The sequence below is a fragment of the Vanessa atalanta genome, chromosome 25 (genome assembly GCF_905147765.1).
Source record: "Vanessa atalanta chromosome 25, ilVanAtal1.2, whole genome shotgun sequence".
Classification (NCBI taxonomy): domain Eukaryota; kingdom Metazoa; phylum Arthropoda; class Insecta; order Lepidoptera; family Nymphalidae; genus Vanessa; species Vanessa atalanta.
The window spans coordinates 6,660,859-6,685,589 of NC_061895.1; the positions used below are offsets into that span (position 1 = coordinate 6,660,859).

Here is a 24,731-nt window from a genome sequence, read left to right on the forward strand (position 1 = left end):
GAATTCGCTAATCTGTGACCTCGTTCAGGACGTGCATAGGTCGCCTGAGTCTGTTCGGAGTTTCTTGTGTGTTTTACTTAGTACCCATTGTTGGTAGCTCATTGGATACTGTTATGGACAATGGTGACCACTTCCGTGCCCTTCCGTCATCGTTATTGTTATCATTGTTAAATGATGCCCTAAAAAAGAAAAATGATAAAAATCGTGAAAATTGCAATATCTTTGCTTTTTAAAAAAGCAACAAACTTGGCTTAACTTAAAAAAGTAAAAATATTACCATCTTTAACTGATATAAAAAACCACGTGCGTTTTGAAGGCATATTATAGTCGCTTGATATAATGTAATCGCAAATAGGCAAATTATGATCGTTTTAAAATAGCTGAGTGCATCGTGATTTTCAACATGAGATGGATCGTGCTGAAATAATAAATAAATAACATTAACCATGTGAGCACGGTCCAAAGTACCTGTAAAAGCATTTATTTTTATACGTAGCTTATGCAGGCAGGCAGGAAACTGGGCCACCTGATGGTAAATGGTCACCATCACCCATAGACGTTAGCAGTGTAAGAAATATTAACAATACCTTATATAGCCAATGCGTGACCAACTTTGGGAACTAAGATGTAATTAATTGTGATTGAGCACAATTCAAAACGGATTACAACCATACTAAGTATTGCTGTTTGGCGGTAGTATATCTGATGAGAGGGTGGTAGTTACCCAGTCTAGCTTACACAAAGCTCTACCACCAAGTAATTGACACATTAAATCTATTTATGAAATATCCGTAGATCTCCAAAATGATAATTTTACACGCGCGAAGTTCGGACTCGTCGCTAATGCATGTATAAAATGAATATGAAGGAATATAGTCGACTTGAAGTTGATGTAACTTGTTCTCTGCTATTTTAGTATCCCGAGACATATCGCGTAGTTGTATGTTTTCCATTAGAACTTTCCACAGTCTTGTTTCCTTGTCTTGTTTCAAGAGATTACATGTAGTTGTTCGCCAACAATCCACACGAAGAATGTAAAGTTGAAGTATATCTGATGAATTGTTTCAATTGCCCATAAATAACACTTCTAGTGTCCATATAGCGTTGTTTAAATGTGTAATTACTTAAATAACATGAGTTAATATAACTTAAGTTTGATTGTATAGTACAAAAGTAATTTTAAGATTTTTTTTTTTTCTTTTTTTGCTTCTATTGAGTAATAACCACTTATGAACAGTCAGAACTCTGAGTATCTGAGTTTGAACTGAACTGAGAGTATTAATGCGATTCTAAAATCAATACAAGTCTTTCTGAAATATTTCGACTTTCGAGAAGTTTCGCTATTAAAAATTAAAATATTTGTAAATTTGTAAATGCTTTATACTGTAATGCGATCGGACATTTTTTTGTGTATTTTTTTAAAATAATGATTTAATCGAGTTGATTGTGGAAATAATTTAGACGATTTAAGTATTCAAAATACACTTAAAATATTATTTCATAAATAAACCAATACTGTTTTTACAGAGTGTCTGTGCTGTTGAGGATCTAATTCGTCACTTTCCCTGTGCAGCCTCGAAATACATTTTGTGATTGCCTTATATTTAACGTTCCATAATAATGGTTCAAATTACAAGTAATCATTAGATTACTTAAATCATTTTGGTCCTAAGGATCATACCGATATTTTTTACTTCTTAGTAATTAATTCTTCATTTACGTTATCCACTCTACATTTTCGAAAATCAGCGGAGCATAATTCTGCTAATTAATAAGTGCTACCATAAGTTTCCGATTCTATTCCGAACCAACTTCGATTGAACTGCATCTGGGTCGTTGTGGTAAAAACGGTTAATTAGCGACGATTACGTTTACATTCGGGATAAAATGGCAATTAGAAGTTTAAATTAACCGCCCGTTTTTCTTATATGTATTATAATACGTGTCACGATGATTATCATGATGCAACACCTTAAAACTTTTGTTCTACCATCTACCACACTTAACAATTATTTTTAACGGCTATATGTGATTATATATTTGTGTCTCATACATATTAATATAAATCATAACATTCTTCTATATTTTGATATCACTATATAGTAGATGAACCAAATATATATTTTTAGCTACAAAAAATCATCATAAAATTATTTTTTTATTTTGGTTTGGCAAATGTCTCTGGTTCGTCAGTAAGAGACGGTTTTCTCCAGAAAATGTGGAGCCGTGTTCGGAGGTCTAACATTAAAATATTCTATGTATACGTTAAAAATATAAGGCAGAGCGAAAATAAATATATATAAGTAAAAGCCCGTAAGTGTTAGAGCTGAGATATGTGTTCTTTCCAATCTGTTCCCAAGCAGGCTAGTGGATGTATATGTATCGTTGTACACATATATGTGATAAACGCATTCAACGCCTGCTGTAGATTTCCTCCCAATGTTATCTTACACTGCCATACACGGTCATATAACAAAACACAAACCAATTACTTAAAAAAATATATATTTTAAAGTAGGTACAAGAAAATTATAGATGAACTAATTTTTTCAGATCTCACCAAAATTAAGTCCTGCGTCAATAGCTTTCTTTCATCTATTCAGGGTTTATACAAAGTATTACCTTGTGTTCAAACATTAAATATTCTATCATTCTGAAATGCCATCTATAAGTGCAATAAGATATAAACCAAGAAGTTTTGCCAACAATTTATTTTAATGGACTATTCCTTACTTTTATAACTTGGACAGTTTAATTCCAAAGTTATAGGTATTGCTACGGACATAATTTGCGGTTGAAACTTGCGAAATAGCTTTAAAAACAACGAAGTGTGGCAATTTACGTTCACGTAGATTTAATTGCTATATTCGTGATTTTACTGCTTTTCTTTTTCGTCCTCAATAATTGAAAGATTTCATACTTTTAATGCTTCAATTCAAAAACGCCAACAACATAACTTTATTCTAAAGAGTTGTGCAATATCTCTTCACCACAAACGTTCGACGTGTCTATGGTCGAAAATAGATATCCGACATTGTATATCCTGTGCATTTCCTGATATTATTTAACCACTCAATCTCTCTGCATCCCTTAGATTCCCTTCTCCTTGGTGCAGATTGTATCTTTAGTCCATATTTACATAAGACTTTGTGGCTGTATTTGTGCAATCAGTGAAACTACAGGCACATAAGATCTTAGTTTCCAAGGTTGGTGGTACTTACGATGTAAGGAATAAATAAAAAAAATCTAATGGCGAGATAAAGTTTCTTATGGCAACAATCTCTATGGGTAGTGGTGTTGCCTTGATCAGGTCGACATTTGCACGTCCGCTTAACTATGTTATAAAAAAAGAACTGTCGTGTCGTGACGAGGCGCAGTGGAACGTTTTCATTGTAGACTTAATATGTTCATTGGATGCGAGTTTGGTTTAAACTGTCATAAAGCAAATATTCATAAATCAACCAAAGTTCATAAACATTTACGACGAAGTTATTAAAAAAACAATCCTAATACATTTATTATTATATACGCTATAAGCTATTCATTTTATTATTTTAAAGCGAATGAAAGTAAATAAAAATTTATGGTCACGATTTATGGTCACAAAACAAAATATAATATATAAAATGAAAAATAGCAAAATGCTTTGCTCTCTTTAATTTATTATGCGATACGACGTCTGCATTATTGTACGTTGATGGTATCGCGATGATATCAAAATACTAACCAAAGAGTAATACTAACTAACGCCTATTAAACCACTAGGGGAAAAATATATAAACAACATTTGACATCAAATAGATGTGATATCATTGGTCAGCTTGGATACCTAATCTATGATATTCATTATGGATTCACGAAATGGCGTTTTCAGCTGTTATCGAAATTTTAGACGTATAATTAAAGTATATATAAGTATTATATTATAAATGAACATATATTAATCAAGAACTGTTTGTAGTTCATACAATAGCAGAGCTCTAAGTAAGTCGCGTGGAATAACTAAATGAAGGTTTGTTTATCTTTATTCCTTCTTTGATTGCATTAGACTATACCTTAACTGCGCGAGTCGTGCGAAAAAGTATATAAGGTGTATAAAAAAATATTATTTTTGATGTATAAAACTTTTAATAACAAAGATAAGCAGTGACAGTGACGTCAAACATATGGTTGTGATAGCTAATTTAAGAAAATTTTAATTTGTAATATAAATTTAAATTCGAAAAGAATACTAATTTTATGAATGACTTATTTGCATACAGCACTTTGCAACATCGAATTTAATTTAAGGAGATTTTATTAAACTTAGAAACAAAGTTATTCGCAAAGAGATATAATTTATTACACAAATTAGTAATCGGCTGACAGCTGTTTGACAGCTCTTTGACAGATCTCGCAAGATTTATCCGAATACAGATGAATCATTGTTATTCTGAAAATTAATTATGTAACTGACAAATGTCCATAATCTCTGCTGAAAATAATATTAAAATATGCCAAATATTTTTACTTGTTCATATCGAAATACCTATATATATTTTTTTATTTATTAACATTAACAACAATTTAGGCGCTAGACATTTATGTTGAATTACAATAGTTGCAAAATCTTTCTCTCCCTTATTACTTTTAACATTATTTTATCTAGGTTGAGGAACATATACTCAATATCCAATATTAGATTTAATAACATTTTTCAATATATGTAGATATGCTTGGCGCCTGATAATTTATTGAAAGCAATTTTTCTTTAAGTCGTTACTGCTATTTAGTTTTATAACATCAGTATCAACATTAAATTGTATAGGATGAACCTATTATAAGAGGTAAATTGAAAATTACATGACATTGTCAAATCATTAGAAATCAACTTTTTATATTAGTTATAATACTTTCAACACTCTGTTTACAAGCTCAGAGACAACTAAATAAACTCAGAAAATAAAACTAAAATATAGAAACATTTGTGTTGCAATAATTTCATATTTTACTTTATTTATTATAAATACTATTTACGTTAAGAGAGTACTCGAAAATATTTGCAATTCATATAATATTCATGACTTACCGCCTGTCTGGCGTCGCAATTAAGCTAACTTGATTTAAAGTTAACCAAACTGGGAACTATTTTGAGTTTTAACATCTAAAGCTAATGTACAGTAAACGAGTGCATAGAGATTACTTTTTATTATAATTGATAAGTGACTGTATTAGCAATGTAACATGTTTTTAAATAAGAGTCGCTGGGAGACCGAAGCAGACAATACAATAGTTTGGTGTTATCTGAATTTTGGATATTTCATAATATATTAATTTTTATTTAAAATAAATTTTAATTTAAATTTTTTAATTAATATTATATATTTTTAAATGATGATTTTTGCTTTCCTTTTTATAATAAATATATGTATATATATAATTTATGTTATAGGTTAAGTGATAGCCACCACCCATAGACAGTGGCGCTGTAAGGAATATCAACCATTCCTTACAACTCCAATGCACCATCAACCTTGGTAACTAGGATGTTATTTTCCTTGTGCTTGTACACTGGCTCACTCACCCTTCAAACCGGAACACAACAATACTCAGTACTGCTGGCTGTAGAATATCTGATGAGTGGGTACCTACCCAGACGGGCTTGCACAAAGCCCTAACACCAAGGATATAATTTTTACTAATGAGTAGCAAGGATAAAATATTTAAAATTCAAAGCAATAAATACATAAAAAAATCGTCATTCGCAAGGTAAAACGACAGCCTCTTTCATTTGTATCAATGTACTAAATATATTAGACAGTGTCATTTCCAAACCATAAAGTGATTGTTCGTTGAAAAATGTTTTATAGAAAACCGAGTTGCTGTCTATGAATTTAATTTTGTACAAGATCTTTGTGAAAGATCTATGAAGTTGGTATCTACTTTTAGAAACAAAAGTAGCGTATGGGTGGCCCCCTCACTTTACCGCCAAACATTTAAAACGTTTTTATTGCTGTGTTAACGTTCCAATAGTTCTGGTATAATTACAGACAAAATATCTCCCGACCTTATTTTTATGTTTATTTAGCGATTGTTTAGCTAATCTGTGGTTTCTCAGTTTCCGCCTTCTTGGATTTGCCAGTTGGAAGACGAGGACCCAGCATGTTAAACTAATCGCCTCCTAAGCAACATTAAATTCCAACATTGGTGGAATATTATATACAAATTGGATTAAAACGCCGGTAATTTCACCTTAACTTAGTTGAATATTCAAGTTTATGGAAAGACCATTATTATTTTATTGAATCTGTTGACAGATTAATAAATAATAAACAATTTGAATAAAACTAATACAAAAACAGAGGTTCTGAAAATATCCGGAATTGTTGTTTATAATTCACGCTTGTCTGTCCGTTTGTCTGGCGTAACAATTAACCGATTTCGACTCAGCGACAATCGAGTTAGCAAAAAGTTTTGACGCGACGAATTTGTACACAGGTTTGCACTTAGCTTAATATCAATGGTTTAAATTTAACTTAAAATTATTGTTCATTATTTATTCTACGTGTCATAAAATTATTGTTTAAATGTCTTTGAGCTTTCATGTAATATAATTTAAGCAACAGGTTTGTTTAAGAATAACTCGATAACTGTCTATCATCTTTAAGAGTAACAGGTGCAAATGAAATCAGTCTTGTCATCTTCAGAGCTAGTCTATGAGAACTCGTACATGCGTCACTGTGCTTATTTCACTGGTAAATTGTTGAAAACTGACTCACTAATGCTATTTGATCGCATATCCCTTTCTGATATTATAAGATCATGGTCTCGTTCGCCGACAAGACCTCGTAAGCCTTGTTTCGGCGAAGACGGAGTAAGTGCGGTGTTAACATTGTGACCCCATCGCCATCGTAATTCGCGGCTTGTGTAGGTCAGCTGAACCAGTCTGGTGATTCCGATTAATACGATAGTGGGTTCGGGTAAAATTTGAATCACATGAATTATTTTTATTTTCTAAGCATGTACAACCCTAGGCAATACGTAAATGTAAGAGTTTTTTTTTGTAGGACGGATGTCTAGAATGGATATGGCAATACGTACTTTGCTTCTTGTAGGTACTTCTCTCATGCGTGTCACTCTGTAGCTACTAGCATTCAAGGAGTGAGCGGAGAAAAGACTGTTGTTATGGGTGGTGGTGACTGGTGGGACTGTCATAGTCTGAGATCATTCTGCCGAATACGCACAGAGGCTATTTGAGGGTCGCATATCCAGTTTGCAGGGATTTTGTGTGTGGGCAAAGTACCTCGTTATCCGGTCTTTCACACCAGTAATCCGGTTACGGGTACCGATATACATAGTACAGTTTTATGCATTTACGTAAGTTTTAAACTTAAAATAATTTTGAAAATCAAAAGGTAAACATACATGTTGAGTAGGAAATGTATAATAAAATAAATCCAATAAATAAATATGGGGTAAAATGGATTAAAAGCTAAGAAACTCTTTACTTTAACCATCTCAATAAAATAATTATATATTTATTTTATTAAAATAATAATAAATAGCAACGAACATACAATATACAGCATACGCGTACAGTGTGTGTGCAAGGTAATAGAAAACGGCAAGAGGAGGCATAACGAGAGCATATTGTTTGCCATCATGGCATACAAATCGGTATTTCCCCTACCCTGCCGGCACCCCAATAAAATGATTTACACCAAAATGCAACGAGTCATATCATACGAAATTATCTTTTAAATTTTTCATGAATGAAAAATGAATGTAAATATAAAAACGGTAAACACGAAACCGGTTTTATTAAATTTCAAATTTTAGAACTGTTCAAATTTTGGCAGAATTCACTTAAAATTCTACGAACGGAAGTGAATCGATTTCCGGCCAATTTCCGGTGTACATCGTTATTGGATTTCAATTATTCATTTCTTTTTCATTCAAATTTACGATTGGAATAGTTTTCAGTTACGTTTTAGAATTCCCGTGTGTTTACAATTTCTATAGAACTTATATTCTATAAACCAGACACGTATTTATCTGTTGCGAAATTCTGTATATGAATATGAAACAAGTAGGTAATTACTATCATAATGATGAAGTAATCTTCTACGACTGATTCATAGTATTTCTACTATACTATTTTGAAAAATATTTATATCAACTTTACTCACTCAAAACAATCACAGTTTGCCACATACTAATATATCGCACGTAGAGTATTTAAAATAGTATCTCACCAAGATAACTTTTCGCAACAGAGACGTCAAGCTAGCCCGTACCCTACTTATGTGGCTTAGAAAAAAAGAAAGTAAATATGTCCTGTTTTTGTCACCGCACCTGAGACGTCACGTCGTCCCGGCGGACAGCTGATAAATGGCCTCGCGGAAAAAATATCATTAGTTACCCCCACCTGTCTCTGGTGTTTATGTGTAACAGACAGTCAAACTTGACCCTTAGTAAGTTGTCACGTTTGAAATGTACAAATTTTGTTAAAGGAAATTTAGTTAACAAGGGTTTTTTTGGCAAGTTGATGTTTTAGGAGTGTATATTTCATTTAAGTTTATTAACATCTTTTAAATGTACAACATGATCCATGATTCGGCTTGGTACATACACATCGGTCTGATTTACATCCGGCAACTGTATGTTTCCTCATTTGGGCATCAGAATTTCTACCGCCGATCAGTATATATTTCGGATTGCTGTTTCGTTTCGTATCGTTCCAGTTTGATAGTTGAGTAAGCCAGTGTAACTACAGGCAAACGGGATGTAGCATCTCAGTTTCCATCGTTGGTGCCTCGTTGGTTACGTAAGAAATGGCTCAAATTGCTTACGAAATTAGATACGTGGATATTTAGTAAAATAGCAAAACTCTCAATAATAAAATTAAATATATTAGTAAATAATAAAACTAATATTGATATTTAAAATATACAATATTACAACATTAACAGCCTGTAAATTTCCCACTCCTGGGCTAAGGTATTCTCTCCTTTGAGGTTTAGAGCATATTCCACCACGCTGCTCCAATGCGAGTTGGTACACATGTGGCAGAATTTTGTTAAAATTAGACCCATGCAGGTTTCCTCACGATGTTTTCCTTTACCGTCGAGCAAGAGATGAATTATAAACACAAATTAAGCACATGAAAATTCAGTGGCGCTTGGTTGAACCCGTAATCATCGGTTAAGATGCATAATGCTAGCCACTGGGGCATCTCGGCTCTTAAAAAAATTGCTATTTTAAATATTATTATTATAAAAAATAAATAAAATCAGACTTAAGTACATGTAGATAAAGTTTTTGCTTAATTATTATGTTTTAAATTGATCGACGTATGTATGTTTATATAAACGTTAAAAAAAGACCTTAAACTTCAACTTATATATAAACGTATAAACCTATAATAAGTTCACAAGATTGATGAGCTCACAGATCAGAAAAAATACAATATTTTGTCATTTTTTATCTATATTTCAATATGTTATTGTTGGTTGAGGTATATACACTAGATATAATATTAAATATACAATATAAATAACAAAGAACAATAAACTATTTATAATAAAAGTAAAGTCCGTCCATTTGTTGATATAATCTGCTTCATCTGAAGATGAACGCGACGGTTCCATCCATTTTGCAAAAACGAAATATTTAATGATACGATTATTCAACACAAAATCATTAAAGTGAATAATCCACGGGTAAGGGGGATCCCCTTTGCGTGTCAACGAGCTTAATATTAACACTATACAAATATCGCACGCTGTGATGTATATTGAGAAATGGATGAAATATAATATTGACGGAGTATCAAAGCCACGATGAGGAATAATTTCGCTGATATTTTTCAATAAACAAAAATTACAAAACACGTTAAAAATAGATAGACCAAAACGAATATTGTTATTGAAGTCTAAAAACATTGACGCCATAGACAAAACAGCAATGGTTATTGTTGGAACGACGACCATTGCAGCACAACCGAGCGCTTGCCTTTCGACGACGAAATTCAAATATAACTTCGTCTCTCCTGTAGCGTTTTCACCAGTTTCATAATCAACAATATCCCAGCCCGATCCGTATTCCGCTCCAAATGCTGATAAACCACGACTTGCGTTAAAAGTGAATACAACTTTGCCTTCATTTTCATTTTTGACATAGAAATTAAACGGACATTTTTGGGTATCATACGGCCAGTTGCGTAAATTGGAACTGCACGTAGTTGTGTGGGTGACACGCGCTATGCAGACAACTCGACCGGTATACCTGACCTGACAGTTCGAAGTATAGTATTTGAAGTTACTCCATTTGTCTACATCCTTTGTTTGATGTATGTATGTAAAAGGTGTCCATACAAATACAGAATGAGTTATCTTGTCGACTAAGCCGCCGTAATCATCTGGATTCCACTTTAGTCTCGGATCGTCCCAAGAGAAAAAAATCAAAGTATGTATAGTGAATAGCACTTCATCGCTGTCAAAGTAGAAATTTTTTAAGTTGAATTTAATCGCTACGGTAGTCGAATTTTCGTTGGGTGGTACGTTTTCCTTAGAATTGCATTTGAAATGCTTCGAAAGTTTCTCCTCCCAATCTGTACTTGGAGATCTGTTGTTGATAACACATTCTAAGCTCACATATTTGGCCAAAAATGTTAGTAGGATTGTTGCTACTAACATGTTTGTTGTATAAACGATTACTGATTTAATAATGTCAAAGGAATTTAATAACGATACGCCCATAGAGATAAAAAGACAATATGTTCATAATTAAAACGATGCCAGATGATCCCATCACGTCATGAGAGATTAAATTATTTCCATTAATAATTGTTATCTTAAACGATTTTACATAAATAAAATATTCATAATTATTTTTGACTAGCTGAATCCGCGTTTTCGCGCGTGAAATTCAGTATTACGAAAATACATTGATATCATGCTTTAATTATCATCATTAGTTATCTATTAAAGTGTTTTCTTTGAATAAATAAAAAGACAAACTTAGAAAAGAAGAATTATTAACATTGAGGCCTTGACTATATATATATATATATACAAATAAAAATTAAAAATATTTACTGTACATATCATGACCGCGTGGAATGGTGGCAAGAATGCTAGCAGCATTTCGCCATTTAATCGTTGTTCTGATTAATTGTCCTCAATCCTTTTGATTCTGGTCCTCAAGCCACAGCCCTCCTGTCACCAGCGACGGTATTAAGGCGAGGTGTTATTATTTTAATTAAGTTTCAATATTATGCATATTTCAATTATAAATAATGGAAACGATTAGGAAGGAGGAGACACAAGAATTTCATCCCACAGCACGCACTTCCGAAGTTTATCTTGTATTCAACGAGCGTTGCGATTATGTTGGCAGCTGAAAGTGTTCTAGAGGCCTGGTTAGGGGTTAGAAGATTAGTGGCAAAGACTGTAGAGAATGTAGACTTGAAAATTGAAAAGTGCAGAACCCATAAACCCGTCAATATAAGAGAAAGTGATACGGGAACCGTTTGAGTTGGTTTGGATATGTAAGGTGCAGGAAGCACATGTAACTAAAAGAGTGATAAGCATGAGCGCAGAGGGATGGTGGGGAAGAGAACGGCCGAAGCAGACATGGAAGGAGGTGGGATTTAAGGGAGATGTATGTGAGCATGACGAATAATAGAGGAGAATGGAATTAAAAGTCATTAAGCGCCGACCCTAAATATTTTGGGACAAGGGTAGGGAAAAAGTTGCACGTTTTTTTCATTTTCTTGCATTGTCATAGGATTATGATCTACATACATATATTCAAATACAAGTTTCCGTATATCCAGATCATTTGAAGTCTAAATTATCACAAATTTAATAAAAAATCAATTATAAAATTCATCATACATACATACATACATACATCCTCATATACATTGACCAAAGCGTTTTAATGAAACATGCTGAAAGCTGTGCGAAAAAAAGCCCAGCTATTTTATTCAAAAACAATTTATTTTGTGGACGAACAGAAGAACTGTCCAATAGACGCTTACCAAGAAAGGTTGATCAAACATTATTCGTTTTCATACATTGATCCGTAAGAAGCAAGCAGGTTTGCAGCAATGGCAGCTTCTTAATAACGACAAGCGGTTCTATTACTATAAACAAGCTCTAAAAGTACAAATATGAATTGATCTGAAAAGTGGTTTGAACATTTTCGATCAAAACAAAACCAGGGGAGCACGTGTTTACCTTCGTAACGTTGTAACGAAGCAAGAAAAAGCAAAACCTGTCCACCACCAGTTCTTACTTAACTTCAGATTTACTTATCTACAATGTTCCATTTGAGACTTACATTTTGTTAAAGGACGCGCCAATGGAATGAATATTTATGCTCGGACAAAACTTCTAATTTTAAACTGTGTTAGACCTACATCCTGTTTATTTTTTTAATTTAATAAACACTTAACTTAGGTCACGCCACACGCCAGGGGTAAACATTTTTAAAGTATTGGATTTTTTTTCAACTATAAGTGCTCAAATAAGAAAAAGAAAATAATACAAATACTATCATTCCTCAGTTTTTTTTATGTCAAAAGGTGGCAAACGAGTAAGAGGCTCACCTGATGGAAAGGATAAATAAATACGTTTCAAAAAATATTATTGAAACGTATTTATTTATATTATTAGCGCAATTACTATTATATTTTTTGCTGACAAGGATCTGCGATCGTTTTAATTAGAAACGTGGTTTCCTTTAACATATAATTATGTTTATATAATATATATACTCGTTCTGATTTAGCACGGGTGAAATAAGGATTTTATACCGTGATATTTTTAAACAATGAGATATAAATATTCGCTAACCGATTTATTCGGCCGTGCTGCATCATACCAAGTACATAGTCCAAACAAAACTTATTTTTAAAAATAGATTAATAGATAGATAAATTTATATTTCTGTGCCAATCAAGAATCTGAAATGTATCGAAAATTTCAAAATAACAGTGTGAAAACTACAAACAATGTTATGTTCGTCTAATGTTATGTATGTAGTAGTAGTTCGTCCATTGGGTTCTGATTAATTAGTTATTGTGACGCATAGACCAATATTAAGATATCATCTTTGAAAGTCGTTTTTTTTAAAGAAGTATATATTTATTAGCAACTAAAATACATTTATCTTTTTATATAAAAAAAAAAATACTTTTAATCACAATTTTTTAATTTTCATTTAAAAACAAATTATCATTTTGATATGCCAGAAGTCAAGGCAAAAAAAACAATTAAAAAGTTAGTTTTTGTCAATATTGTATTGTTAATTATTATTAAGGTTATTTAAGAGATCGTGGTCGAGGTATATAAACTATAAATAAGATTAAATATATAACTAGAATAATGAAAATAAAAACATTATTAATAATACAAGTAAAAACAGACCATTCCTGACGCTTTTCTGTTTCATCATCGGATGATAAGTCTGATAATGGTTGGTATTGTAAAAACAATAAAAAATTTAGACGAGTTTTAGATACATAATTATTAAGGGAAATGATCCATCGATGTGGCCGTCTCCTCCTCCTTCGTAGAGATCTTAAAATTAAACATAAACATATAGCACAAGATGAGATAAAAATCGAAGATCTAATGAACAATAAAATCGTTGGAGAGTCCGAGCCATGATGAGGTAATATCTCTGCGATAATATCCAACAATTGAAAACTGCTAAGCAGGCTGAAAGTAGCAAGAGCCAGCCGAACATTGTTCCTAACATCTAAAACCAGTGAAGACATAGTCAATACCGCCAAAGTAATCGATGGAGTGATTACCATTGCTGCAATTCCGAGCGCTTGCCTTTCAGTGATAAATGTCAGAGAAAGCTTAATGTTTCCTGTTAGATTATCCATGATTTCTAAATCGACAATATTCCAACCAGTGGTGTTGTATGATCCAAAAATATATTCTCCACTCGTCATGGATACAAAGGTCATGTTATCTTTTACACCGTCTCTGATACTAAATTTAATTGTGCAATTATGTGCATCAAACGGCCAATTTTCCAATGTAGTCTTACAAAGAACAGTATGGATGTCACGAGGTATGCATGTTACATTGCCAGCACTAATAATACTACACCGTACGGGATAGTAAAGTGATTCATATTCATAGAAATCTTCTTTATGATACAAAAATGGCTGTGGCGTCCATATGTGCATTGAGTTAATGCTGATTCTATCTATTCCGTCGTAATCTTCCGGATTCCACTTAAGTCTTGGATCATTCCAGAACATATACATCCAAGTGACTATCGTAAAAAGTTCTTCTTTGTCGTCAAAGTTAAAATATTTTAAAACAACTCTAACATCGACTCGTGTTAATATTTTGTCGGGTGGTTCAAAACTTTTATAATTACACAGAAGATCCTTATGAAGTTCGCCTTCGAAGTCATTATTTGGAGTTCTGTTATCAATGATACATTCCAAGGTCGCGTATTTTATCAGGGACAAAGTAATGATTGTGACTAGTAACATGACTGTCGCATAAATGTTAACTGACAGAAAATCAAATCGGTAACTCACGCCCACAGCGATAAGGTGACAATGCCAGACCATCCATTTATCTAAACGTTTGCGCATATACATTATAGAATTATGTCATGTGCATTCGCCCGTGCAATGCAGAGCCAACCCATCTTCGCGATTTTAAAAACCACTACATCAAAAGTTTTATGTATCATTTTCCTCGAGACATTTTCGCGGATATCCCGTCGTTTTTTCCCGCAAGCAAAAACATTCCTAAATATAAACAGCCTTCATAAATGTTAATGCCAAAACCAAGGTGTCTGTGTCGTAAAATTTGAATTTTAGGCGTCGCATGCAGAATTACTTTGCCGAAAATTCGACGAGATTATCTGGTTTTTCTGCTATGGATAAATAAGCTTTAAACTTTTTCTTTAAAAAGTCTATTATTGCTTGAATTTGCCGAAGAAATGGTTAAAGCACCGGGTTAGAATATGAAATCTTTGATTTAGATTCCAGATTCAAACTTGGGCAAACACAATGAATTTTCATATGATTAATTTGTGATTATATAGTCTCAAGCCGATGTAGTTTGGTCTGAACGTGACGAAGGACACAGCATGTGCCAATGCAGGTGCATTGAAAGAAGGTCTAAGACCAGTAATGAAATATTTACATGACCTTACTTTTTAAGCTTAATAATAAAAGCATTTTTTATTTAAATAAAAACACATCAGCAAAATTAAGTTAATAACAATAAAAAAGTTGTAAAAAAATAAAAGTTAATAAAGTCTTATATTATGATTTTGGAACAAATTGTTGATTCAATTTTGGGCAAAACTGCCAATAAACATTCAGGACACAAGGAATAAGTATCCGAAAAAATAATATCAAAGATTGCGAAGAAGGCAAGATAAATATTTTAGCTGAGTAGGAACCGCCACCACTATAATTAGAAACGTGGTTTCCCTCAACATAGGATGATATATATATACAAATAAACTAAGTTCGCGTCCCGATTTAGCGCGGGTGAAAAAGGATTTCACACCGTGCTATTTTTCAAACAATGAGACATAAATATTCGCTAACCGATTTATTCGCCCGTGCTGCATCGTACACACACCGCGTATTTTTTTCGCGCTTTTATTTAAACGTGTCGTAATATTTCTAAAACTATTGGTTTGAATTGCAGAGGGTTTTTCTTTTAAAAATCACTTGTTCATTTGTTTTCCCTCCATTGGATTTTCCATTGATATTTGTCTTTAAGTTTCTGCAACATGCAAATATTTAAAATGCCCGTTATTTTGGGATACGAGTGTTGCCTGTGTATGGGCTAAATTATAAACAACGTGAACAATGACTATAATAATATAAAATCATGACTAAAAAAGTTTATAGGCTTATTTTATTTTTAGGGCATCAATCCTTTAACAACACATTCTTGATTTATTTTTGTAAGTATATTATAAATATACATTTTTTTTAACATTACAAATAAATATTTTTTATACCTTTGGGTATTGAGACGTCAATATTTATCCCACTTAATGTTACTTCTTAGAGAAATGTCACGCCCTATGTTATGATGTGTGAAATTGATTTTTTTGTTATGCCAGCTGTGTAACATAATATCCTTAGCAAAGTCCAAAATGTAAGCCTTCCATTAATTTTAAGGGATCGATACCAAATATATATACATATATATTTATGTAATGGATAGGCGGACGGGCAAATGGGCTACCTGATGGTAAGTGGTCACCACCGCCCATAGACATCGACGCTGTAAGAAATAATAACCATTCCTTACATTACAACAATGCGCCACCAACCTTGGGAGCTAAGATGTTGTGTCCCCTGTGCCTGTAAGTAAGGCTTTGAGCAAGCCTGTCTGCGTAGAGACCACCCACTCTTCACATATACTATCTACCACCAAGCAGCAATATTCTCAGTTCCCAAGTTTGGTTATGTAATAAATGGTTACAATTTCAGATGGCGCCAATGTGTATACAATGGCGTACCAGCAGTGGTGACCACTTACCATCAGATGGGTCATTCGATAGCCCTCCTACAGATGTCATAAAAATTGACAAAAAATATCACACATTAGGAAAGATATAACACGAACAAACCTGCGAAAGATATTCAACAGGATCTTTTTTTTTGTACACAAATTACAATATTATAATATTTTTATATAATTTCATCAAAATAAACTAAAGCGAGCAATCATTTTCAAGATATGTTATCATGGAATCTATCATGGTCTAGTACTTAGTTTATTATTCATGGAAACGTACTAATTGGCACTTAAACTACTCGAAGTATGTTGTACTAAAACGACGTATAAGGGTTTAAAGTCATACGGAACCCTTATAACTAGAAAAACAATAACTGTGGAAGAGAAACGATTACAACGGTCTCTCAGAAGAATGTAATAAAGGCCAAGGGTTTTAATTGTCAACATTGTACCGTGTGGGATGTTAGATTAAAAATGCTACACTACTACTACTATTATATTGGTAGCTACAAGCTGAGTATTCCTGAAATACTTTTAGTTATGTCAATACTTAAATTAAAAACTCATTTAATAAAAATATGATAAAAATATACTTAATAAAATGATGATAAAAATCATTGACGTTACTAAAATATAAATGGCGCGCCTCATCATTAAAGAATCAAATTTTGTTAACCGTGAATGCCGCAGAGCTGAGTGTAATTAATTTTTAAAAGTATATTTGTTTTAACGGCATTCGTTTGATGCAAATTATTTTATACATTATGTATTAATAAGATTTGTACTGTTCATATTCTCATATGTACATAAATGACGTAATTTCATTTTAAAAATAATAAAGTGTCATAAACAATGTCGTCTTAATTACATAAAAGACAAGTACAGTCATTTATATAAATGAGGAATAGAAATGGACCAGGAATACACCCCTGTGCGACCCTTACATTTACTAAAACACCGGAAGATCTCTTTCTTTCCTTTAGCACATCAAATAAAAGTTGATAATGTAGGCAAACCAATGTAAACACATCAATTGTTTAGAGTATTGATACTATTTTAGTATTAAAATTAAAGTATAATAATTTAATACATAAATGCCTCACTTTCAGCCGCCATCGACCCTATTCAAACTCGATAAAAATAAAATAACGAGGGATATTTTCCAATTAAAAAGTTTTTACCAAATCCGACGACGTGTCCCTCGACACGAACAATCTAAAACTCTCGTCGTGATGTCATTTTTTTGGATTGGAATGGAGAATACAAAATGTATTTAATAACATATATAATCTATATTAATCAATGAAAAGCCTTTTTTTTATTAGCATTAGCAGCCTGTATATTTTCCCACTGCTGGGCTAAAGGCCTCCTCTCCCTTTGAGGAGAAGGTTTGGAGCATATTCCACCACGATGCTCCAATGCGGGTTAGCCGAATACACATGTGGCAGAATTTCGTTAAAATTAGACACATGCAAGTTTCCTCGCGATGTTTTCCTTCACCGCCGAGCACGAGATGAATTATAAACACAAATTAAGCACATGAAAATTCAGTGGTGCCTGCCTGGGTTTGAACCCGAAATCATCGGTTAAGATGCACGCGTTCTAACCACTGGGCCATCTCGGCTCGAAAAGACTTTTGTATTTAATTAACCTTACTAAAAAAACTACTATTCCAACTATTATACGAACAACTTATATCAGATGTTGCAGCGAGTTTCGGAGGTTTTAGTATTTAAAGGTCTATCGAATGATAAATCACTACAAAGCAAGTATTATTATGATTGCGAAATTTTGTCAATTGGACATTTTATATTTCTATTTTTAATATATGCGAACAATTTAACTCATAATAAATTACAGACGAAGAATTATATAAAAAAGTCAATTCATGTCGAGACGAGCCTGTGTGTAGGCTTCACTTATCTATACATTAGAATTAAAGTTTATTTAATGTTTCTTATATACTAGCCAACTAGCAAAGGTAGTATGTACGTATATCATTTTGTAATGGCTGGTAGCGATCGAATGGCATCGAAGTTATCAACTTCTTCTAACTTGTTGCGTCCTCTAGTTAGGGACAAAAACCTCCTTTATGAAAAAGTACGTACAATATGCCCAAGAAGAGGCATAATTTATTGTAAAACTAACATACAGCCGAAATCATTGTTAATTCTCCAACTGGAATTTTAATATGATCAAGACTTTTTAACGCAAATGTTGTATCCGCATTTTCTTTATAAATTAAAATAATGTTTAATTAACTTAACTAATTAATTGTAAGCGCTAACAGCCGCTGGAAAAAGAAAGATTAGTTTATCTAAGAAATAAGTAAGGCTTTTGAACTCTTTGTGAATAATTAAGACTGCTTAACAAAAGACTAGACTCATTGATTCCATTCTTTTCAGGGTCTTGAGTAACTGATATAATATTTGTTTTTACAAATTGTCTGGCCAGAATAACTGTATTATACACAGATGCAGAAAGTTTTCTTGTATGTAACAGATTTTTTCTACAGATAATAAATATTGTATATCTGTGATATACTTTCTGCTCCCAGGATAAGCTCAATATCAGTGAACATTTTGTCGCACAGGTTATTATCTCTTCTATACATATAATAAAATTAGGGTGTCTGTTTGTAATATTAAAATAACCGATTTTTACTAAATGCATTTATATGTATATACGGTACATGTAACAAAATATTTATTTTTACAATTTTTGTTTGTCCGTCTGTCTGTTTTTTCCGGCTAATCTATGTATCGGCTGGATCGATTTTTTTGACAGATAGCTGATGTAATAAGGAGTAACTTAGGCTAGTTTTATTTTAGAATAATATATAAAATAATAATAAAGTCACGCTTTTCTGTTAAATTCAAACGCGTGCGAAGTCGCTAGGACAGCTAGTATACCATAATAATATCCTGTGCGGCAGATATAAAATGCACAAGTGTGTGTAAATACTCTCTTTATTCCTTCAGAGACAGCAATCTATCTCGACCGGACAGAATTTTGGCGCCAAACGAAAATTCGCTTTACATATTTTTAAGGCATAGGAGTTTAATTATCTCTATTTAGGATTCAACTCACGACCTTGGGACCTGCAGCTCACTTGATCTTTAAAAAAAACAGCACTTATTTTTTTATTTATTTATATAGTACTTAGTGAACTTAAGTTCGGTGGAAGGGCTGTGCTTGCGGCTGAATTTCAATCGACGGCATTTCATATCCAACTTACCAAGAGATGAATTACGAACACGAATATTAAAATATATCAAAAATAAGCTCATGAGAATAGAGTGCTTGTGCAATTTCAATCGATTCGTTCTTTTCATTTTTTTAATGTTTTTTTTTTTTTTATTTGTGCCAAGGGGACACAGATTATTTCGCCATTGTCACATGGTTCTTTTCATATACGTAATAGGTAAACACAAAATTAAGGAATATTTTATAAGTGAACAGTGTTCATTACTACAGTATATTTAATTCATGATAATCTTAAACGTATTACAATAATACTAGGTGAATATCATTTATATTTCTTAAATAAAGTCATACACAAAAATACCATAGATTCGATGCGTATAATATTGTAGCCAACGAAATCGTATAAACATTATATCATGTCAGCTTACACAAATAAAACATATTTTTGTTTACACAAAAGGACTTTGTGCAAGCTACTTATACACCTTATAATACTTATTATTGTACCGTTTTCAATGATAAGTGATTAATCACGAAACATATCAAGTGATTAGCAAATCACTAAAGATGACTTAAAATTAAATCGTTACAACTGATAGTCAACATCTTGCTATAACTAAAGACTGATTTCGAAATATATCTTAGATCAGTTTTACTAGTAGATTAATAATAAAAAAGATCAAAACATAATAAATATATAACTAAAATAAAATATTATGGTGATGTCCTGATCGGCTTCTGTCACGGTATAAATCTTCCACTCAGAATTTCCAAACGAGCAGATGACCTGTGATACGACGTCATCAAGTGTAGGGGCACTTTACTTCTCTTCTGTACTTCCAAGTGACGGCAAATTTAGTTCAGACGTAGTACTCTATTTTCTTTCAAAGTCACGGAGGTGCTATCAATGCCAAATTTTTATTAGCGTGATTCGGGACCAAGGACCTTAGTATTTGTACCCTTATACGCTAGCAAACAGATCAACGAGCTAGTCAAATATATATGTACATATTGAAACAAATGCTATAAATAAATGACCATGTTAAGATGTAAGAGACGAAGGAGATCTTTTGAAAAAATTCTAACTTTCCGTTCTTTTAATATATTTCAAGAGTTTAACCTTTTTATATTCAGCCTAAAATATTTATCATTACTCATGACATCAAAGGCTTATCTTTTAAAAACACAGAAGACTTATTTCCCTTAATTTCATTTTCTATTTCTTGCAAAGTCTTATCTTTAGTTTCATTTAGAATAAAATATAAAATAACCAAACCAGCTATTACACATATGCCGTAAATGCCAAACGTACCCACAATGCCTGTTTTGTCCATCATCAATGGAGTTAATTTCATGACAAGGGCATACAAAATCGTAAAAACTATGCCAGTCGTACATGCTCCGGTACCTTTATGTTCTAATGGTAATATTTCCCCGATGATTGCAAAACAAACCGGAACAACACCAGCATTAACAATGAAGACATTCAAGAGTATTATAAAAGGTGTTAACCAGAAGTAAATATAAATGTGGTAGTTAGATTCCAAAAATGTGAGAAAACTTGTTAGAAACATTAAAAATACTGATAATATTCCCGCTGTAAACAGTATTGTTCTTCTTTTAAAACATCTTATAATGAAACAAGAAGTTGATAGCGCGACCAATGTTAAAACGTCAGCGCCAATAGTACAGTACACAGCGATAGACTTATCTCTAGTTATTTCTATCAATATTTCAACAATATAAGCAAGCATGTAATATCTACCACACGCATCAATAATCATCGTTAGAACGGATACGATTACGAAAGATCGTAGAAAATCCCTTTGCATTAGTTTCTTAAAAAACGCTACCAATTTGTCCTTTTTGGTATTTTTATTCTTCTGCCGCCTATCCTGTTGCGCTGCTATGATTTCTTCCAAATCTTTCCTATTCTTCGGAGTATCACCATGCAACCAAACGTACGATGCACTGCATTCTTCATATCTCCCCTTCATCGCCAGAAAAGCTGGACTTTCAGGCCATAAACAGGTTAATATAATTGAAATGATTTGAGGGATGATAGCAAATATCGCAATTTGTCTCCAAGTCCAATATGAAGCCATGGAGTGACACATGAGCGAACCTATCGCAACCGAAGCTTTTTTTAGTGTTATGAAATATCCTCTTCTTTTTGGGTGAGAATACTCTCCAAGTACAATAGCAGTAATATAAACTCCGCATAATGACATTCCTTGAATAATTCTTGCAGCGTATAGGGCCGATATGCTGTTCGCGAGGGCAAACACGAAAAAACCGATACTAACTAAGATGTTCATGCAGAAGAATGCGAATTTACGCCCAAATATTTGCATAAGTGGTGGAATTATACAAAATCCGATGACACCGGAAAATCCATGACTCGCGGCTGTAAGAAATAAAAAATATTTGTGTCTGAATAAAAACATATTCGGGGGACTGGTTCTTAAACCAGTAATCTTAATTTTAAGTTACAAATTAGATGTAATGTGGACCATGTATAATTTATAAATAAGGATTATTTCGGCTTGGTGTTATTTGTATATCTTAAATATAATCAGAGAATCACTTTACAACGACGAATATATCGTGAGACATAAACACCAAAAGCCCCCGAGTCTTAAACCTATTCGGTATAAGTAAATACTTACCAATCCAAGAAGCTTCGTCCGGTGTGACAGATATTTCAGTGCTACTAGGAGATAAGATGCTAGGATTCAAGACAGCCGGGAACGACAACATCAAACCAGTTCCAATGGAGTGCGTGCAGTCCGCCATCAGGACTAAGCTCTGAAATAATATTTAATCTATTCATATATTGTTTAGTATTATTTTCATTCGCTTTGAATTTCTAACAATATGACGTCAAAATACGGGACATAATCAGTTCCGTCAGCTTAAGCTCTCCCCAAAGACGGTAGCATATTTTAACAGTAAATTTTATAAGTTTCCGAAAGTTAAATTCTCTTCCATGATTTAAATTGTAAAACAGCATTTTTGAATGAAGTAAGTAGAACGATGTAACCATTAAATGTCGCAGCTCCATTTGAATTCTGGCAGTGCGTACACTGCCGTGCCTCGAAAAGTACGTACAGCCTTTGGGCCTTACCGAATTCTCTCTGGTTGAACGAATAGATAATCCACTTGTGTCTGTGCGTACTGCGTATCACTTGTGCACTACTATACCATAAAAAATGGGAAAATATTTTGTTTAAATTTAGACAGCCTTAACGGACTAGCTAACTACGCTTTTTTCCCTTTTTTTAATAGGCAGATAGGTAACCATTTTCTTATCATATGTATGCTTGATTTTGATTTTTTTTTTCTTGAAGTATTTAATAACCAATAATACATTTAAGATTGCATTACAGATCTCAACAAATAATAATAATATCTGTCTCGGATTTACTTGCTCTGTTAATTTCAACGAATAAAACAGAAATGCAATTAACGTTTGTATTAGACTTGTCTACAGTCCACTTGTCTCGCTAAACTACGCTATTCAGAAAAGTATTAACGCCAGCGTCTTTGATGTAATGTCATATACCAGCTTATTAGATACTGTATTTTTTTTACATTAACAGCCTGTAAATTTCCCACTGCTGGGCTAACACCTCATCTTTTGAGGAAAAGGTGTGGAGCATATTCCACCACGCTGCTCCGATGCGGGTTAGTGGATACACATGTGGCAGAATTTCATTGAAATTAGACACATGCAGGTTTCCTCACGATGTTTTCCTTCACCATCGAGCAAAAGATGAATTTTAAACACAAATTAAGTACATGAAAATTCAGTGGTGCTTGCCTAGGTTTGAACCCGTAATCATCGGTTAAGATGCACACGTTCTAACCACTGGGCCATCTCGGCATTCTCGGATACTGTATATTTATTATTATTTGTAAATTTCTGTAATTGTATGCTTAGTTTAAACTAAGAATTATCTAACTATATTTATTTACTAATTCGTTTTGTTTGTTTTATCTTTCCAGGTTAGCGCAAAAATTGCAAACCCCATTGACATGGTACTTTCATACAAAGTAGAGTAAATAATTACGAAACGGATAACCGTTTCACCGTTTAACCGGAAAAATATACAATATAGTAAACGCACAAAACAAAGTACAAGGGGCGTACAATTATATGAATATATATCCTATAGGCACCTTAGAATTCCGTTAATATATAACATTAGATAAATATATTATTGGGTAAAACTTTTATTTTAACAGTGCGAAGTCAGGTTAATAAATATTCTTTTTTATTATCTTTTTCCGAGCAGACAAATGGAGCATCTATACGTATTATTACGAATATTAAAAAAAAATCTTACCTGCCGCCAAAAATAAATATCACCCACGCAGTTCATTTCAAGTTACGTAATTTAAACATCTGTTGTTAAAATAAACAATTAAATAAGTACTTCCATTAAGCAATAATTGCACAATGTCTTTTCGCTTTCAAATATTTTTTATCTTTAATGTAAATTTACAAACTTAAACATTACGCAGAGTTTTATCGCCTTAACGTTAGGCTGTGTGTATAAGTATTCATTCAGTTAATTACTATTAAAAAAAAAAAAAAAAACAAACTACAGATTCAACTTTACTGTTCGAATAATTATCAATTCAATCAAATTATAATATATTTTTGAATTTAGAACAAGTATTTCTGTCAGATCACAAATACTACAACTGAATTTGCTATCATTATTCTCCAAGATTATATAATCAACTTTTTTTTTATTTTATTTGAATTATGAATTGTACATAATTAGAAAGTATAGCCTTCAATTTGTTGTATGTTACTCTTTTAAATAAATCAGAATCACGCATGAATTAAATGTATATCCTTGTGTCTATTTTTATACCGGTTAAAAGTAAATTTTATTCTAACATCAGCGCGTTAAATGTATATGACATTGATAAAGTTTTTGAAAATAATGTAACTCTATCTAAAAGAACCTTCTGTACGCTTTTCTTTGGTATAGCTGGCAG

General features: G+C 32.6%; 3 protein-coding genes across 3 annotated transcripts; all 3 read right to left on the reverse strand.

The window, feature by feature from the left end:
• Positions 1-9,224: 9,224 nt before the first annotated feature.
• Positions 9,225-10,749, reverse strand: LOC125073718 (acetylcholine receptor subunit beta-type unc-29-like). The gene has a single exon (XM_047684705.1). It carries the CDS (start codon positions 10,737-10,739, stop codon positions 9,474-9,476), a length of 1,266 nt encoding a protein of 421 aa, XP_047540661.1. The 5' UTR covers positions 10,740-10,749; the 3' UTR covers positions 9,225-9,473.
• Positions 10,750-13,286: 2,537 nt separating this feature from the next.
• On the reverse strand, positions 13,287-14,617 carry LOC125073787 (acetylcholine receptor subunit beta-type lev-1-like). Its single transcript, XM_047684824.1, has one exon. It carries the CDS (start codon positions 14,615-14,617, stop codon positions 13,310-13,312), a length of 1,308 nt encoding a protein of 435 aa, XP_047540780.1. The 3' UTR covers positions 13,287-13,309.
• Positions 14,618-20,035: 5,418 nt separating this feature from the next.
• LOC125073745 (facilitated trehalose transporter Tret1-like) lies at positions 20,036-24,205 on the reverse strand. The gene is made up of 3 exons (XM_047684760.1): positions 24,068-24,205; positions 22,388-22,526; positions 20,036-22,125 (listed from the first exon to the last, which is right to left on the reverse strand). Exons 1-3 carry the CDS (start codon positions 24,101-24,103, stop codon positions 20,873-20,875), a joined length of 1,428 nt encoding a protein of 475 aa, XP_047540716.1. The 5' UTR covers positions 24,104-24,205; the 3' UTR covers positions 20,036-20,872.
• Between the last annotated feature and the right edge of the window lie 526 nt (positions 24,206-24,731).